General features: G+C 37.0%; 1 protein-coding gene across 9 annotated transcripts in view; it reads left to right on the top strand.

Moving 5' to 3' along the window:
• The window catches only part of LOC122572820 (whirlin), a 111920-nt gene that overhangs the window by 51485 nt on the left and 41775 nt on the right, over positions 1-18660 (top strand). For all 9 annotated transcript variants that reach the window (XM_043738318.1, XM_043738322.1, XM_043738321.1 and 6 more), the window contains 4 exons: positions 11295-11618; positions 12917-13149; positions 13398-13698; positions 14041-14100. In XM_043738318.1, coding sequence (XP_043594253.1) covers positions 11295-11618; positions 12917-13149; positions 13398-13698; positions 14041-14100 — 918 coding nt within the window. The remainder of the gene's footprint in view (positions 1-11294; positions 11619-12916; positions 13150-13397; positions 13699-14040; positions 14101-18660) is intronic.

Here is an 18660-nt window from a genome sequence, read left to right as displayed (position 1 = left end):
TGGCTTCCAGAGGAGATATCGGTGTCCTTCTTTTCTCCCTCTGTTAAGAAGTTATTGTATTTCTGAAAAGTTTGTGAAATCCAATCTCGAGAGAGATACGGATCGGTGATTCTACTAGTTCGCGGCCTTGAAACTTACGCTCCTCGTTCTATCGAAACGCGTAAGAAAAGAAATCTAGTAGAATAAACAAGATCCCAGTTACAGAAAAGTATCCATAGAAATAAAATGCGCTGCCTGAGGGTGCTCTTTGCAATTTAACATCTCCAAAATCACAAACAAGCGCGATCTCTCTCTTTCTTCAGTCAATTTTTCTCGGGTTGTTCAAAAGATCCATAGAGTTTTCGACAGTCTATTTATTCTATCTTCTTCTATATATTATATATTTGATAAGATTTGGAGAAAATGATTTATTACATATTTTTATAAATGCTGTCTAATTAGTGAAAAGGTGGCGCAACCTTGACCCAGATGACTTCAGGAAATTGGAAGAGCCGCGATTCCTGAATGATCACGATAGGTCAAATGGTTGACCCAGTTCGACAATCCACGGATTAAGTTTCCGGTGTGTTCGCACTGCTCGTACTGGATAACAGTGTCGCATATTCGTTCTCGTAATCAAAACGAAGTTTCGTTGATTCAAGGTCCACCTATCGAGCTCCAATTTCCGCCCGGACTTTGTACTGTCCTATTGCTCAAACTCCAGTGTCGGCTTGCATACAAACGTTCTATCTAGAATTGGAATACGTTTGTGGTTTTTCCTCACGTTCGTTTGCCATTGTTACTGCGAATGTTTATATTTATTAAGGGACTTAATCTTATTCTCGTAGATGTCAAGTACTTTAAGCGAATATCAAAATAATTGTGCATCATGTACGTACGTTAACAAATGATTAGTCAATGTTTAAAAAGTGAAAAGGATATTCAGGTGTTGGAAATACGAAACGTCCAAAGTACAACACTTGTAATATTTAGTAAGTAAAATAAATTTCCATTTGGAATCTATCTTTATTCCTCTCTTCATTTTTGGTAAAAATTCATAAAAAGAAAAAAGAAAGAAAAGACCTAATGGGTGTTGTCGTAAAATAAATCGATCAAACTAATATTTTAAGGAGATCTTCCTGAAAAGGATTTCTCGATAAAACTCGTTGTGATATGAACGGTGTTCCGGAATTGTTTGCTATTTCGAAAGGCTGTCTCCCGGAGACCGACATCCGGCTCCGGTCTGCTTCTTGTCTGACATCGATCGAACATAAACGCTCGAACGAGCTACGGATTAAATTGCAGTGGCTCGTCGTAAACCGTAACGGTGGCCGTGGCTTGTTATTTCGTAATGGTCGATAGGCGCGGCAGGAGCAAGAAGCGTGGACAGCGCGCGAAAAGTTTGCCAGATTTATGGCGCGTTTTTCCACAGAGTTCATTAGGGCGACGTGGAATTTCGAACCGCGAGATGGAACTTCAGAACTGTACTACGGATGTAATAGACTTTTTGGGGAATTACCGTGCCATTTAATGCTCTAATGCTGTTCAGACATGGTTGCTTGAAATTTCGTCGACGGACAGAGCTCGTGACGCGATAGCGCAGTTATAAATGGCTGATGTTGATTGGAAAGTTTCTCAGAGGAAATATTAAACATTTTATTTTTACCTAAACACTATATAAATTGTACATAGATGACTATAACTGCAGTACTCAAATAAATTATGCACAAAAAATTATAATCAAAATGATGCAATGGAAATAAACGAGTATCTATTGTAATCATATTTTTATTTCTGTAAAAGCACGTGTGCATACTTCCTAGTAGTTTAAAATAAATATAATGTTAGTAAGAATACCGGAGAAGTATTAGAATTATAATATTTGATATTGCGTTCGAACATCCTGACATTTGGTTATAAAAAAAGATATGCCAATATAAAGTAAAAACGTGTTATCAATTTGGATAGTATTAGCTTGAAATGTCACACTTAGTCTCGCTTTATTGTCTCGCGGCCTTTTCTCGCTTACTAAGACTACGGCGCCAGTAGAAAAGTCTGTCAAAGGTCAGACAGTAGCTGTGCCACCACGCAATCCAGGCTCTTAAGGGATAAAGTCTATTTGATTTTCCCATCACTTAGCGAAATCTGCTATGAATGAAAACTGACGATTGTTTTAATAACAGTAATTTAAAGTATGCTTCCTACACAGATATACCAATTATATTAAATCTTAACGACTATACAATAATTTTTAGGGCTAACAGAATAACGCTACAGTAGTGTTCAATTTTTCAAAAAACGAGTGATATATTTCTACAAATTGATTTATTACAATAAACGCAAATAATCATAAATTCCAATGTAAATTTAAGACATGTTTGTATCTTCTGAATACAGTTGTTCAGTTCACCGAAACAATCCTATCGACATATTACGATTTACAACTTCTTTAGCTTTTTCCAAAGAGTGTCTCAATCATTCAAGAATTAAGCCACAAAAGTCGAAGAAAAATGGTCGAAAAGAAAAAAATGACAACGAATTCACGCTATCCACTCACGAACGCCTGAAATCACCATTACCCCTCAGCCCGCGCGACGTCCGATTTTTTTTTCTCCTAACGTCTCTGTCTCGACTCCTCGGTCGTCGTCTCGGCGCCAGGCGTCCCGGCGCCCTCCGGCAAGAATCCCCGTCATTTATTTTCTCCCTACATAATTCACGAGGCTACCGCGGAAGCTGCTTCAGAATCCTGTCGTTGCCTGAATTCTGCTAAGAAAAGGCGTACTCGTTTCATCGAGTGCACGTTTATGGGGATACTCGCGCACGTATAACGATAGATCGATGTGAAATTGCTCCCCGTTCCATATCTCTTCGGGTTCTTGTTGTCGTCGCCACTGTGTATCAAACATGTCCTTTTCTATTTCCGGAAAAAGCCAACTCCTTTTTGACTCCGCCGTATCCACGCCGGATCGATAATTATTTTCAGATCCTGCTCCAGACGATTGGGTTTATACTTTAACGGAATTTTTTTATAGTCGGCTTTTTTCACCGTTTGATAAGTTTATTGTTATTTTTATTTTTTCTTGATGTCTCTTTCTCAGTGCTTGATATTTCCTCTAACGCGAAGAAGGATTTATTTTGACGAACTTTTTAATATTAATATTACTTTTATTATTTATTAATATTAATAACCGCTGTCATATTCGTTGCATATTCAGAATACGTCTGGTATCGTTATGGAAACGTATATTGCGAGCAACAATAAACGTGAAATTGTCTGAACGACTCGTGTTTTTTTCTGAAATATACACGTAAAGACACAGAGTATGCAGAAGTGTTAATACTAATTTATTTATTAAAGCCCATGTCTGTTCTTTATCCGACAGATGTTGTAAAGAGCATCACAAGTGACAGACAACAATTTAAAATTGCGTAGTACTCCAAAATAATGAGGTATGGTGGAAACCTTTGAAATTAAAGGAAAGATAAATGGGTGTTCTAAAAAGATTAGAATTATTATATACGTTAGTTTTTAGAATTCCTTTAGCGTAATTTTATTTCCGAATTCTTATTGCTTTTTTTCCTTTTCCTGTATTCTTATCTCGAACTTACATTTCTGTGAACACTATCGAACTTGATAATCGTGGGTTTTCTACGACAGTAAAAGTAGCGATGGAAGTAAAAACCAGCCTAAGTAGTTCGAGTTTTAATGCGCGACATTTAGATTATCTATAAGGCAAGCATAAATAACCGAGAACTACTTTTATCTGAAATTGCCGGAAAAAGGTTGAACAAACATGAATTTTCATCGCCAGGAGGAACTGTGAATAGGCAGCCATAAATTCGTCTCCCTTTATACCTATTGCAGGAAATACTTGACCCAGAAAGATCGCTTGAGAATTCGCGAAAGTGATCGAATCTTTTATCTGTGCCTAGCTAAATGCCGATTGTCATGGAAATGTGCGTTACGAGCCGATTTTGTTGCGGAGGATCGGCGTCATTTCCGTTGCGAGCTTCCACCAGCCCATTATTCCACACGTACATCGCTGTTCTTCCATATTTTTACGTTGATTGCGAGTCGTAAAAAATATCTTGTCATCGGCGAAGAATAATACAGCTAGCTGTTTAAGGAACTCTTAACCCAGAAAGCGGAAGTTAAAACTTGAGAACGCTTGGAGCAACGCCGACAAGGATGAACTTTCATAAATATCGAGAATACATACTTATCGATCCTTCCGAGTAAAATAAAGTTACCATACGAGCATCGTGAGTTCTGTGTAAATTTTTATACCGTATATTGACAAAATTTGTGAATAACAGTTCAAAATTCATGGACAGAGCTTCGTTACATGGTATGTTGCGTTCTCTGTTCGCGCGTGAATGTACGTGATAGTACTGCAGTACTTTCAAAGAATTCCCTTGATCCACGTGCCTCGAAGCCGCGATAAAGTAACACTTTCCGGCTCCAATGGCGCGGTAACTCAATTCCTTCGTAACGACTTAACTTACGATCGTTCGGGTGAATATCATCGAAATGTGAAAAATTCGACTGCAGCGTGGCTATTAAACTTCATGTACGAAAGAACGTTTAGCCGAAAAGTATTCGAATAACGCGGTGATGTCGATCCTCTCTACTATTGAATCAATTTTGTCCTAATACAATTTCTTGCAGTAACAAGAGTAATTGAGATATTAACCAAGATAAATAAAACACTCTGTATAATGAGAAGACATTCATTGATTAGATTGATTAGATAATCAGCAATGTAGGTGTTATACCGAAAATGTATCCAATGCCTAAACGAGGGAAGCAGAAATCAATCGTCAATGGTGTCCACCCAGTAGACGTTGCCAAACTTGTTTACTCGTCTGTAATCCATCCCTTACGTCGACCGAGGTCGCTTATCTCGAGCGAAATTGATCGAGAAGTATCGCCGGGAATCACGAAAATGACCAGACCGATAGTCGGTCCCACGACTATCAGAACAACTTCCCGATTTGTCGACGGAACTCGAGTGGCGTCCTCGCGAGGGTGAAATATACGTAAATTTTAATATTAATTTCCTTCATTACTATTAATACATCTACCAGTTTCATACGAAGCAATTGATCTAAAGTACCAAGAAAGCGATTGATCGATGAGAATTTTATATTTACACAAGATTACTATCGAAGATTGTTAAACGTACTTGATAGAATCATAGTAATACATCAAATTCTAGTAATTATGTTTTGCTCTTTATAGAATTCTAATCTAAATATTAATGAAAGAATTGAAAGTAAATTAGATAAACAGCTATATATCATAACATAGCAATATAATTAGAAAGTCGAACGTGTATCGATTCAGTAGAATATACGCGTCCTGGTCAGCCATTATAAAGTCTATTCAAAATATAAATTTGTATCGTAAAATTATCTACAACACGTATAGAGCTAAATAACAAGCAATAATATGAATATAAAAATAATCAAAATGGTGATGGAAAGACACATATGTACGTAGACAAGAAGAGAATTAATTTTGTTATATCGAACTGATGAGATTGTTATTATAATGTTCAATATACTTCGAATGAAATAACTTATTTGGAAACATTAATAATTTTCTACTGATCCTTCGGATTTACTTAAGTCTTCGTAAGTTTCTTAATATTTATGAACAGGTATGTGCGCGTGATACTTGGTCGAAAAGGATTATATGACGTATATGACGTCGTCGAAAGGAAATAGTCCTGGCCAGGACACGATAAAGAGTTTCAGCCGACTTGGTTGGACGATTTCCCGCTTGCTCTTCGACCTCATGAATTATTTATTTAATTGGCCCTCGTCCCAGAAGACGGACGACGACCATGAAATTTGCTTGGCAATACGCGGGCTGTAAACCTTCGCGGAAGCTTCTGAATGGCCTCGTAATTTACGCGTAGCTATGTGGTCTCGTTTTCCGACGAATCTTGGCGTGTTTAACGCCAATGAAAGTGAAATAATTAGTGTTGCATAGCTGGCTAGTTGTACGTCTGATTTATTGCGCTGCTAAAGACTGTGGATCGTTGATAGCCGGAAGGAAATTTTAAATAAAAAATATTGAAGAAGATGGTTTTTGTTTAAAAATGTAAAACAAAGAAAAATAATATTCTTTATCAGGTATCATTAAGAAATTTAGTGTAATAATAATGTATAGGAAAACCTGTATATGTTGAACACACGCGATAATCATATAATAAGGTACCGCTCAATTGTTAAACTCATATTATTAAAAATAAAAATCTGGTTGACCCATTGCATTAACTTTGCGATGTATCAGAGATATCAGTCTTTGAAAATGTTAAAATTCTGATAACTTTGAAAATAAACTAATATGAGCCCTAATAATACAATAACATTCAATTAGTTAATAATGCTTCATTAAAAAAGTTATTTTCCTCTGTGTATCACACATACATGTATATGACAAATTCTAAAAGCCGCTTGGGTTGTCCACTAATCGTATTTTGTTATTATATATGCAAAAATATATGTCGTATTATATGATATGTTGAAAATCTAAAACTTGGCCCGTGAACAGCGACTTTTTTCTAAAGTGGTGCTGACGCAAGAATTAAAATTTCAGCTTTTTAGCTGTTCGGGAAGTAAGTGAAATTTCGTTTACAAAAATCCACCCAGACAGAGAGAAAAGTAAGCTAAGTAAAAACCATTATGCAAAAGCACGAGTGCGGATAGTTATGTGTATATTGTGTAATGTTTTTATGAAGGAGGGCTGACCAGGACGCGTATATTCTACTGAATCGTTACATGCTCGGCTTCCTGATTATACATTGCTGTATTATTTATGTTATGTTAGACTTCGAATATTTATGCAAATTCGTATTTCTATAAAATTAATTAAACAAATGGAGTTTAAACAGAAATTTATTTCATCCATGGAATATTACAATAAGTACTGTATAATAAATACGATATGCAATAATCGTTATGTTGTGATTATAGTTCAGATACGATTAGATACAGATATGGTCTATTTAATATCCATTTTGTTATGCATCGATTATTGCAACGGATGAATCAGCAGTTCCTCGTTTCCCATATAACAATTCTATACATATGTCTATCGTGCGTTTTGTAAAAAGACACAAACAGTAGTTGTGTACTTTCAGTCAATATTACGTACAAAAGTTCCACCAGGATTATTAAGGATAAGAATCTGAGGCTTTTTAATCGTTCATGCACACGCGAAACACGATTTCCATTCTGCGTTTATCGCAACAGAGTCATGGACCGTTGCACGATTTTACGAGGAAATAGCTAGAATAATACCATTGTTTTGAAAGTTAAAAAAAATTCTCTCTTTTGTAGGCTCTGACTCCTTTGTAGTCAAACCACATTTCATCTGTAGCTTTCTAGTGAAAATCTCTCACAATCACTTCAATTAATACTCATACGAAATACCACGATCTGAATATCCGACAACGAACTAGTCATCGATTTACAGCTTTCGGATGAACTATTGACTGCTCGATCAATTCTGTCGCCAGATTTCGATTTATAAAACTTGAAGACTTCCATAAATTCTCCTTATTTGTAGATTTTCATAAAATTGAAATCTATGTATATTTTACACAAATACTGTTGTTTGTTAGGTAAATTATTGCGGAACAGTCCAGGAAGCTCAAATGGAAGCTTTTGTCTAAAGTCCATCGATATTGTTACTCTTCTTCAACGACAAACGTTTCACATTCACAACCAAATGTTTTGCTTTGCGAAAAGCATGCTATTAGCTTAATTTTCGTGGCGTGATGAATCGAGTTGTAATTCTAGCAACTTGGACAGAGTAATTTATGCGGCCTCATCGGAAAAGTTCCACGCGTTCTCGATGGGCCCTCCGTGATGAAGGAGGCGGAAGAACATTGATGCAAGTACATGCCTTGCATAGATACGACAAAATTGCATCTTCGTGGGCCAGAAGTATGGAATCCTAAGGACGTGATTCGGGCTGGGTCAAGGATAGGCAGGATGTGACGTCACGGAGTGCCAGGAGATCGATATCCTAGCTACCAAGTGGCGTCACCGTCGAACGCACCGTCTACTTCTTCGTGACCTTACACGTGCCAATTTTCTTCGGACGCGTGTTTCCCTCGACAAATGCTTGTCGAATTGTTCCTTCTATCCTTTTCTCACGTGAGAATAGGCCTATAATCCATAGCCTAAGTCCAGAGCAAAGAAACGTATAGCGAGGTCGTAAACTGAATTGTAGGCAAGCGATAACGATTGATGTTTTGAGCTCCATACGTATTTACAAGAAGTACTATCCAATCGATGGTGGAATCACACAGATTTTTCCATATAATTCGGATTGGTACATTACGAAACTCACAGAAATATTTTTAAAGATGCCACTGACAATTAATTTAAAGTGGCTCTACCTTTTTAAGGAATAATCGGCAAGCTTCAAATGGAAATCGAAAAATAAATTTAACGTGGATTATATGAATCGCACAGAAACCACGTTGACCAACATGTTTTGTCAACATAACATTATAATATACTTGTCTTTTTTCATTATACTCATTTCAACTAGAATCGTATATTTGGGTACAATTATAGGTTTCTATTTTTACTGTTAATCAAACGACTCAAGTATCATTTCGTATTTGGAAAAAAATCCTCGTTGAAGATGGACTGGATTTGGTTAATGCGCGAAACGTATATCTTTCTGTGAAGAATTCTCTCTCTTCAGTTTGATTTAATTCGCGCCAAGGTTGTAGACTCCGCTGAAGATCTGAATTTGCCCCAACCTTATTCCTTTTACATGTTCCTCTTCGACTTTAATTCTATCATCCGTTTCGAAACTCTTGTTTGATCCCTCATAAATTCGTTCTCTCTACAAATTCTCCTCTTTTCAAAATTTTTTACTCCTTTCCATCTCTTCGCTATGTAGGATAGTAATGTTACTTTCCCTTTTACTATTTTTCTTTCTATTCTCCATAGTATGAGAGATTTTAACCAGAATATATCCTTTAGATCATTTTCGACCCAATGTTATTTTTCTATTCTGAATCAATTATTGTAGTTTGAGAAAAATATGAAAGAATTGTTGTCCATAAAGATCGTCTTCAAACATTAAAATAAGAAGAATATTAACCTTACTGCGATCTTAATTTTGTTAACGTCTGTTTCGATTTCGTTGTCAATGTTTCAAGAAAATTTTTAGTATAAAAATAAAACGAGCAATCGCGCATATTAATAACAAATTTTACATACCTTCGTTCTTTTTTTTTCAAACCTAAAAAGTTTTCTGCAAAATTTTTCACAGGGAAATAAATTCTGATTGAAAACGAGCAAAAAAAAAAAAAACGTAGAAAGATGAAAATATAAAAATTTGAAGATCACAGGAAGATTAAACATAGCAAAATCAGTTCTTTTTTGGAAGCTTCAGTTCCGATAGTCAAGCGGCTGACAAAAACGCGATCGAGAACACTCGATCTCTTTGTTACACGTATGCGTAGCTGACGCGATCTTTCGGAAATTCTACAAAGGATCGTATGCCAACGATAGTGTCGTAGCTTTTATCCTCGTGGGATAGAAATTGTTTGTTCCTCGTTGACGCGGTACACACGCCGATTGTTGGCTGTTTTACTCGCCAAGGTAGCTTCGGAAGAAACCCTTGACGAACAATGATTTCTTTCAGTTCGTTGAGGCACAACACGTATAAGCGATCTATTCTGAGATCGTCAGCGAGGAATCTTCTCCTTCTTGATGCGTGTCCGTAGGCTCTTTTGCATAAGAGTACCGTCACGAAGCTTGAATAATGGCCAAAGGATGGTCTAAGTTCTCCGATGTTTCTATTTATTCTATCAAGTGCAATAACCTCGTTTAAATAATACATCTGTTAGGTATGGAACTTCATTTTGCATGTTAAACGTGCCGCGTATGTTAATATATGCATTTGAACGATATACAGTGGTCTGCAAAACTATTTCAAAATTGATTCTCTTACTATATCTATATTACTATATTACAAAGGAAAGAGTAGTTCCCAGTTGATATTCTCAGTATCTCAGTATCTCAGTTGAGTAGTCCTCAGTACGTGTCTAATTAATTGTTACGGTCACCGAAAATTGCAAATTTGAATCAGTGACCGATTTTACTATATCGCTTTCTTCGGCTATACGTTTATACTTACACAACACGAGAGAGTCTTTGTCAGCTGCAAGATAAATGCAGCTCGGTAGCCGGGGGTCAATAAGAACTCAATAGAGTGGCCAATAATAGAGGTTAATTATCCTTGATGGCATTACGTTTTATGGAGGAATTAATAACCTGCCTCAATTTTCCATTTAATTCGAAGCTAGTGTATAGCAGGCTCGTAAACGACGCTTTCGTACAGCAGTTTAAATAAAGTTTCTCAGTTACAGGGAACAAATTCATATATGGATGTGGTTAAATAAATTCATTGAAATTGGGATATAAATTATTTTACCATTGGTGTCAATTTTAAGCATTAAGAGATTCTTTTAACTTTACTTTTTTACCTTACTCTTTCTGACACGTCTTTATTTAATTTTTGTATTCTTTTTTAGATCCACTGCTCTCTTTTCGTTTCTCTCGTTTTAATCTGAAAAATCTTAGTTTTTTTAAAAGTTCACATCTTTTATCTGTGGAATTTTTCTTCCTTTTTTAATCCCGAGGAGTTTCTTTCGTGGGCATTTTCGACTTTTTCTACTGTTACGATTATTCCTTTTCACCTTTACCTCTTTTACACTGCAAGATCTGCATATTTTATCTTTTATGTTCCTTGTCCCTTATACTCTACATACATATTTTATAATTTTTCGTCTCTTCGTTTTCAATCTTGGGGCTTTCTCCTGTTTCGATTTTTTCAAATTCCATGAAAATATTAATTTCCGAAAATCTCAAGTTCGATCTTCTTGTCATTTGCAAGCTCGCCATTTCTTCCAGCACCACTTTAAGCCCATCTGCACCACACGTTAACCCAATCTCCACTTCAGCCCATCCGCACCCTACGTTAACCCATTTTCCACCGATTTTCAAAACGTCCCCACACTCTTTGCGAATACTCTTCCGCGGAACCTGTCGCACCCAGATAATCTAATAGCCATCTTCGTTCACGATAATTTTTACATTTAGCTACATGTCTTGTGCACTAAAATTTACAATGAAATTTGCTTAAATATACGGAAATTAAAATGAAATTAATATAATAGAAATATGATTGAAGTATACAGTTAAAATAACAGAAAAATCGGAAAATGTATATAGTGTTTTATCAAAATTTAACAAACTCGCAATTTTAATTGCAGATGCTGAAATCATGCAGAACCTTAAGTATGACAGTGCGGGGGCCAGCGTTGGATCCCCGATGTAGAGGTGGGCATCCGGTGTGGTCTTCTTCCGGTCGCCAGCAGTCCTGCAGCTGGATCGACCGTCAAGGTCGTCCAACATCACCACCTCCGCTTTATCCACCTCGAGACTCGAGGTACGGTCCAAGGACGAGGAAGGTCGAGCTCTGCATCGAACCCGGTCAGTCCCTTGGTCTGATGATCAGGGGTGGCCTTGAGTACGGCCTTGGGATTTATGTGACCGGGGTCGACAAGGACAGCGTAGCTGACCGAGCTGGACTCTTGGTAAGAGCATCTCAGATTTTATTTCTTTCTTCGATGCGATGAATTCGCTGTATTTTTATTAGACTTGGTTCTTCGATGTGTCAGCAGACCATTTTCTCGGTGATAAAATTGAAAAGTTTTTCCTTTTTCTATTCCCTTCCGTGCTGATACTGCGAATGAAGTAACAAAGTTGGAATTTTTTAGAGTAGCTAGTTTAAAAGATTGTTAAGGTGTTTGGAAGTGAGACAGGGCAAAGTTACTTAAAAGTTATACAATTCTAAAGTAGAAAGAAAGATTTTTATAATAATTAAGGCAATGGAAACAGGATAAAATAAGTTAAAAATTTAATACTTGGTATTTGCTGAATTATAGGTTTAACAAGGATCCTTTAAAATTGTTGCGATAATTATAATTGGCACGGCAAGTGAAAAATCAAGAGAAGGTTTAATGAAATAACTTGAAACTCGTAAGTCTTCAGAATAGCCGTGTTTAATTAATTAGCAGAAGAAAGCACACGGTAATTTTTTACATCGATAATTCCTATAGATGAATACGTCATTTGTTCGCTATCGATATTGAGACAATCAGTCCGTAGAAAAGCGGTTACGATTAAATACGATAGACGTAACAGGACGTTCACGAATAACGAGCGGTATCAATTAGTTCGTTACGTAATTCAATGTCAGGAAGAATTAATTAGTTCGTTGAGTTAGAATGGCGCGGCGCCGGCAAGCACTTCGATGACGAAAGTGGATCGGAATGATGCTTCATCGAGCGAACGCTAACGATCGCGAAGATTTGATGGCGTTCGAAAAGGCAAGCACTTAAGGGCGTTTCCGATTTTCGTTCGCGGGCTATCGTGATTCGATAAATTTCGACAGGAAAATCAATTATCCATCGTGTTTCTATATAGGAAAAAGATATGATATAAGAAAACTGTTAATTAATTATTAAATAATAGATGTGGACTACGATTCTATAATAGAACGTTATAATTAAAATTCAGGACAAGTCACAAATTGTAATTTATAGACTCCTCTTTTGCAAAATTTTATAATGTTGCGGCAAGTTAACCATTTTAGTCTCCAAAATTTATTTACAAAATTCTACTGATTTGATTAAAAAATTTGTTACTCTTACGGAAGAGAATTTATTAGTAGTGACAGCTTGTAATTTGTCAAATTTCTCTTACTTTAATAGTATGAAAGGTGTGTTAATTTATTAATTTATTATATTTCTATTTTCTCAAGTACATGACGCAATGATATAAAAATGGGAATAAGGAATGGGATATAACGTTGTATTTTCTTGCTTTCCAGGTAGGTGACCAAATTATCGAAGTAAATGGACAAAACTTCGAGGAAGCAACACACGACGAGGCAGTGGAAATTCTGAAGACGAACAAAAGAATGACTCTGTTGATTCGCGATGTCGGAAAAGTGCCACATTCTTGCACCACGAGTCAACCCATCGTCATGCCAACCTCTAGGTATCCTGAACACGACCCTCTGCTCCTAGAAAGTCCAGGAAATCATCGACCACCGAGTCCTACGTAAGAAATTCCTATTCTACTTAAACCAAACTATAGAGTGTAAACTTCCTTTATATATATAACACCAATATAGCATCCATTCCCTTATTTTACAGTTATCTCCATAAATATTTAAATTGACATGGAAATTTACAATTTAAATATCCCCGTCTATTGTCCTTTGAAAGTAAATCGATCGAAACTTCATAGTAAATGCTATTTTGGTGCGAAAAATGGAGATTGAGCGATATCGTTAATATTTTCTTTAGCATTGCGAGCGATTGGAGGCACAGAGGCGGTATGCACACGGTTTCTGCCGCGACAGCAGCGATGGTGGAAGAAAAGGCGAGGGTGGTTCTCGCGAGAAGCGAGAGGGCTGCACTTTCTCAGCTGCTGGCTGATTATAGGACGCGTCGAATGACGATCGAGGAGCTGGTTGTCAATTTAGGTGACCTGCTGAACACCCATGAGAAACTAACTCTTCTAACCGAGCTGAGAGAACTCGTCGACAGCAAAGACAGAGCTGCTTTCGACGATTTGGTTTACAGGCCTCGGGTAGCCATGGCAAGGGTATGCTTTGAGTTACGATAGTATCGATCTGGTCGGATCAAAATCAACTCTTCCATGATCGAACGATTATGTTTTTTCAGCTGTGTAAAACAAATTTTACCAATCGCCTGTGATAAAAGTATATCTTTTCTAGTTTGTTGTAAGAAAGACATAATTCATTAAAAGCAGTGCCAATTTTATCAAAAGTGAACACATCTACATTGACGAATACATCATCGTTTAATTAGTCGCCAGCATTTTTAAATTGTTCATCAAAATGACATGTTCATTTCACATGGTTAATTATTTGAAACTCGTATGAAATTGAGAAATTACGATTAAACCATTCTTCATTATTTTCAGAGAAAAGGTGACCGTGCCCACTCGGATTTAATAGTGACGCCATCGCTACACGATCTTCCGGTAAGTGAACAAAATAATTTTCGTTTCACCATATACAATAACACGAATGAAGGGACAAACACACAAAACACAACGACTGATACCTTACACGATTATTCTCTCTCTATCTTTCTCTATCTACTTGTCTTTTTTCTATCTCTATTCCGGGAAATGTATAGAAACTATCTGTCTCTGTCTTTTTCACTCTCTGTTCTGCGTTGTCCACTGTAACTGTTAGATTTTAACTGGTGACTGTTCTCTCCTCTCGTCTCTCTTTTTACCTGTCTCTGTCGCCAAGTCTCGCAAGCGACCTAACCCTACGATATTCTCCTTTTCGAATACAAAATACATTTGTTCGAAAAGGATCTCGAGCCGGTTCTCTCGCGATGGAAGTATATGCTCGAACCCTTCGTTGAATGTGTTGAATTTTAATAGAATCGTAAATATCCCGAGAGAGCATGTAAAAACACGAGAGAAAACATTTTAACACGTTCACTGTCAAATTTCTATCTGGAAGGCTTCCAAATTTATATTTCCAGAAATAATTGCATTAAATTAAATTGAATTTGCGTCACACAAATCTTCTATTTATACATATACTACTATATATTGAGTCGCACAAAAGCCGAGCTCTTTTACTCCATCAAAACACACCATTCGATTTTCAGGAAATTAAACACCAATCATACAAAATTTCAATATTAAAATTTAGAAATTTGTAGGGAATAAAAATTGTATCAATTTGATTGCTGAACCTTTCACGTAATTCAAAGACTATGTATGGGCATAAGTCCATGCCGAACACAGTGAACGTGTTAGAAGAGCTGAACTCAATTCAGACAAAAGTGAGTGAAAGAATATTAACGAACGAAGGAAACAAACGAAAGTAAGAAAGTAAAAAGGGACGAAGAAAGATGAAAGAGAAGAGATAGGAAAAGCTCATTGTCGATTGGAGAGGTGCGAGAAGATAACGGAGGGGAACTGTCTCGAAGAAAAGAAGACTAGAGAACAAAATGGCAGACGAAGAACCAACTGGAGAACGTCCAAAGGGAATCATCGACTTACCAGACACGTCTCGCGACCACTTCGATGGAACGTCGATGCGAGAGATGAACTTTCTGTTTTTAGCTTAATTGCTCTCGGCTATCGCGGTGACCGGTGAAGCATGACTCGAGAATTTTCCTGCAACCCTTTCTGCTTCTTCTTCATCTATACAAAACTCTATACAGAATGGTCCAGCTAAATATCTGCCTTATTTGTTGTATCATGAAGAAACATAATGACACGAAGAAAAAATTCTCTCCGCCGTTACACGTGTCTCTTGAAATGGCGTATAGTAGAGCGTATGAAAAGGATCTCTTGAAATATCGGCTTAAATATTTCCACCTACTTAAATTTTTCCTTATTTAAAAATTCTTATTATAAAGAACACATAATACGAGTAAAAGAGATCTATAAAAAGAAAAACATAACTAAAATATGAAAGTAGCAGAAAATGTTCAATTTGTATTAAACAATTGCTTGAATACGTATGATAAACGGTGTAACTTCGTCGTAAGAAGTTTTCTCACAAAAAAAAATTAAACAAGGCACATATTTAGGTGATCCGATTTAGCTGGCCGATCTTGTACGCTTTCTTTTTCCGTTTCTCGTAGAGGAGCGTCTCTTTCGTTTCAATCTTTTTCATACTTCTTCCGCTGTTCTTCTATTTCCACTCGAATACTGCATCATTCTCTTTTGTCTTGTTCCTACTTTCTTCTGTCTATCTGTGTTTTTATGAATTCCGCTTAGTGTTAGTGCGCTTCTCCTGGCAAGCAGTGTCGCCTCGTTTCCGGTCTGCGCTCGTCAACGTCCCGCGTTCTCTTTAGGAGACTGTGCAGCCGAGATTGTTTGCGTAGTGCTTCAGCCGTGCCATTGCGTGAATATTCGAAGCCCGTGGATTGAATGTCGTTGCAATTAAGGCCTCGACAGTGTAAACGATTTCTCAACGAGAGCCGAGAGAGTATTCGGTTTCACCGTTTGAAATAACGAGGAGAAAAATCTTGGACGGAGGAAAAGATTCGTTCGATCGGAACGGTGGCTTCGAGTATTCTTCGTTCTGAATGCGAATCTAGTTGCGATAGGTCTTAGATACGCTTGCAGAGTAGGTATTGCAGAGTGGAATGCAGCTGCTAGATGCGAATGAATCTATTTCACCTGACTTCGTTTTGTTTTCTTTCTTTCTTTTTTTTCTTTTTTTATTTCTTTTCACGCTAACCACATCAGGGGAGACAGTACAGAAGTGCGAACGAGTTCGCCTGAGCTTTGCTGGATTTTCTGTTCAATTCTATCTTGCTTGATCGAGTGCTCGATCAGATAGGTATTGGTAGGAAAAACGTAATAATTAAAAGAGATGAAAAATGTTGTATTTATTACTGAGCATAAAGATATCTATTGACGTCGAAGTTTTGGTCATTCAAGACAATTTCCCCCAGTATTTTTATATTTTATGGACGTATACGAATAGTTAGTATTTTCCATCATAGATACTCTTACTAAATAGTCTTTATTGATACAATATTTTAACAATATTATCAGATTGATGAAAAATACAAATTTAAGTAATATATACAATTTGGACTTCAAGTGCAGGAAAAATGATATTACTTTGAGAAAATTCAGGCATATTTGGTTTAAAAGAAATTATTCCTTTCCTACCAAGTAAAATTTTTCTCAAGGACCATCGAAGTTCTTTTTGAGTTAGATGAATCGCGACTGATCACGCACTGGATCACGTGATGCTAAGAGTAGTTCGTTGGAGATCAGCCTAGTCGCATCTCGTGCGTCACAATTCAGGAGCTGGAAGGTTTCCTGAAAGCTTTACTGAGCTCTCGTCGCTACGGTGCTTTTCCATTTCGTAACAATTCCTGCATACGAGATCGCCCAATTATAAAAGGAAAACAGAAAGAGAAAAAATAGGAAGATCCTGCCAGCTTTGTTCAAAGCTCGGGCTAGCTCGCTGATGGCCGGTTTCGTAGCCAACGAGTTGAAAACGAGCGACACATTTTATCTCCTCCGCCGAATCGTTTGTGAACGAAACGATTTCTGTTTCGACGAAAGCATCCTCTTCGTTCTAAGCTTCCGTTCTCGCTTTGTTCTCTGACTTTCGTGTCCTTAGCGTTTTAGCTTTCCACACGGCTCTTTTTTCCTTTCTTTTACATCGATCCCTAAACCTTTGTGTTTCGCTTATCTAAGTTCTATGGAGTATTAGTGAAAACCGCTTACATGAAATTTTTGTCAATTTTATCAGAGAATCCCGAAACTGTTACGATGTTATGGAAAGCTTTAATTGCTCTAATTCGAAGCCCTTTAGTCGCGAGTGACAGTTGGCAGGAAACAGTGGAATGCCTGAGAAGGCTGGGATAATTCCACGTTGATGCCTCATTAATCAAAGAGAATGTTCAAGCTAAGTTCGAAGTAGATCGAAAGAAAAACAGCAACAGTCGAGAATTTTTTCTATTTAGTTGTAACAGATGAAATGTCCGTTTGAATATTTTAAATTCCCCACTTAGAATGTGTCAAGGGAAATATTGTTCATCAGTACGAAGAGTATATTCAGTCTCTGGAGTACCACAGCGAAAGAATTAATAATAAATAAACCTTGATGAAAAGCAAAAACATACTTATTTTAGCAGAAAAAAAACAGACATTTCATATATTTCCATCTAGTACTTAATAAAATTCTTATGAATATTGTAACGTGGAGCAAGGTATAAATACCCGGAACTAGTTGCACTAATTGGCAAAAAGTTATTCATTGCGGGTTAATTGATTCGAAAAGAGTGTTTTCATCGTGGCTAATCGACAAATCGATAATCGACAAAACAGGATGATGTTTGATTAATGACGAACGGCTGGCATGCAGTTTCACGGTTCACGGGGCAGATTTCGTGATCTTTGAACGGAAGAGAGCCACCGGAAGTCATCGTAAATCAAGTGTCAACTGTACAGCGACAAACTTCAGCCACGACACGCGGTACAGATCGATAATAGATCGTTGCTAAATTGGCAGATGGATCGACGCTTTTGTGACTAATTAATTGGTGGCTCTCAGAGAAGCTATTGGCACGAATAGAACAATCGATTCGCTGATTTACGTAGGGAACGAAATCCATTGATTTCCCAATGGACAAAGCTACTGCTTCCTCATATTTTTCATTTGCTTCTCTCTCAGATATTTATTATTTCTTTCTCTAAGTTCAACTACGCTTCATTCTTTACGGTAACTCGCTGAAGTATTCGAACACTTACAGAAACTTGTTACGAATATATGAGTCTGCTTGAAGTCAAACTAGTCAACTCCAGTTTTTATAAGTTTCTCAATTTCCGTATCTGGATACGGGATTAAATATCTTGTAACTTCTATATACATTTTCAGACCGATTTCGAATTTCACTAGTGTAATAGAATATTTTATGTAACACATACATGTACGTACAAGTTTCGTGTGACGATCGTTCAACTGTTTCCGTGAGTCACAGTAGGTACATTTACTTTTATTTTCTATCAAATTGTTCTGAAACCATCAAAATTCATTGGAAA

This window comes from Bombus pyrosoma, linkage group LG11, assembly GCF_014825855.1.
Source record: "Bombus pyrosoma isolate SC7728 linkage group LG11, ASM1482585v1, whole genome shotgun sequence".
NCBI classification, from domain to species: domain Eukaryota; kingdom Metazoa; phylum Arthropoda; class Insecta; order Hymenoptera; family Apidae; genus Bombus; species Bombus pyrosoma.
Note: the sequence above shows the minus strand (reverse complement) of the source record. Positions and strands in the feature narration are given on the sequence as shown.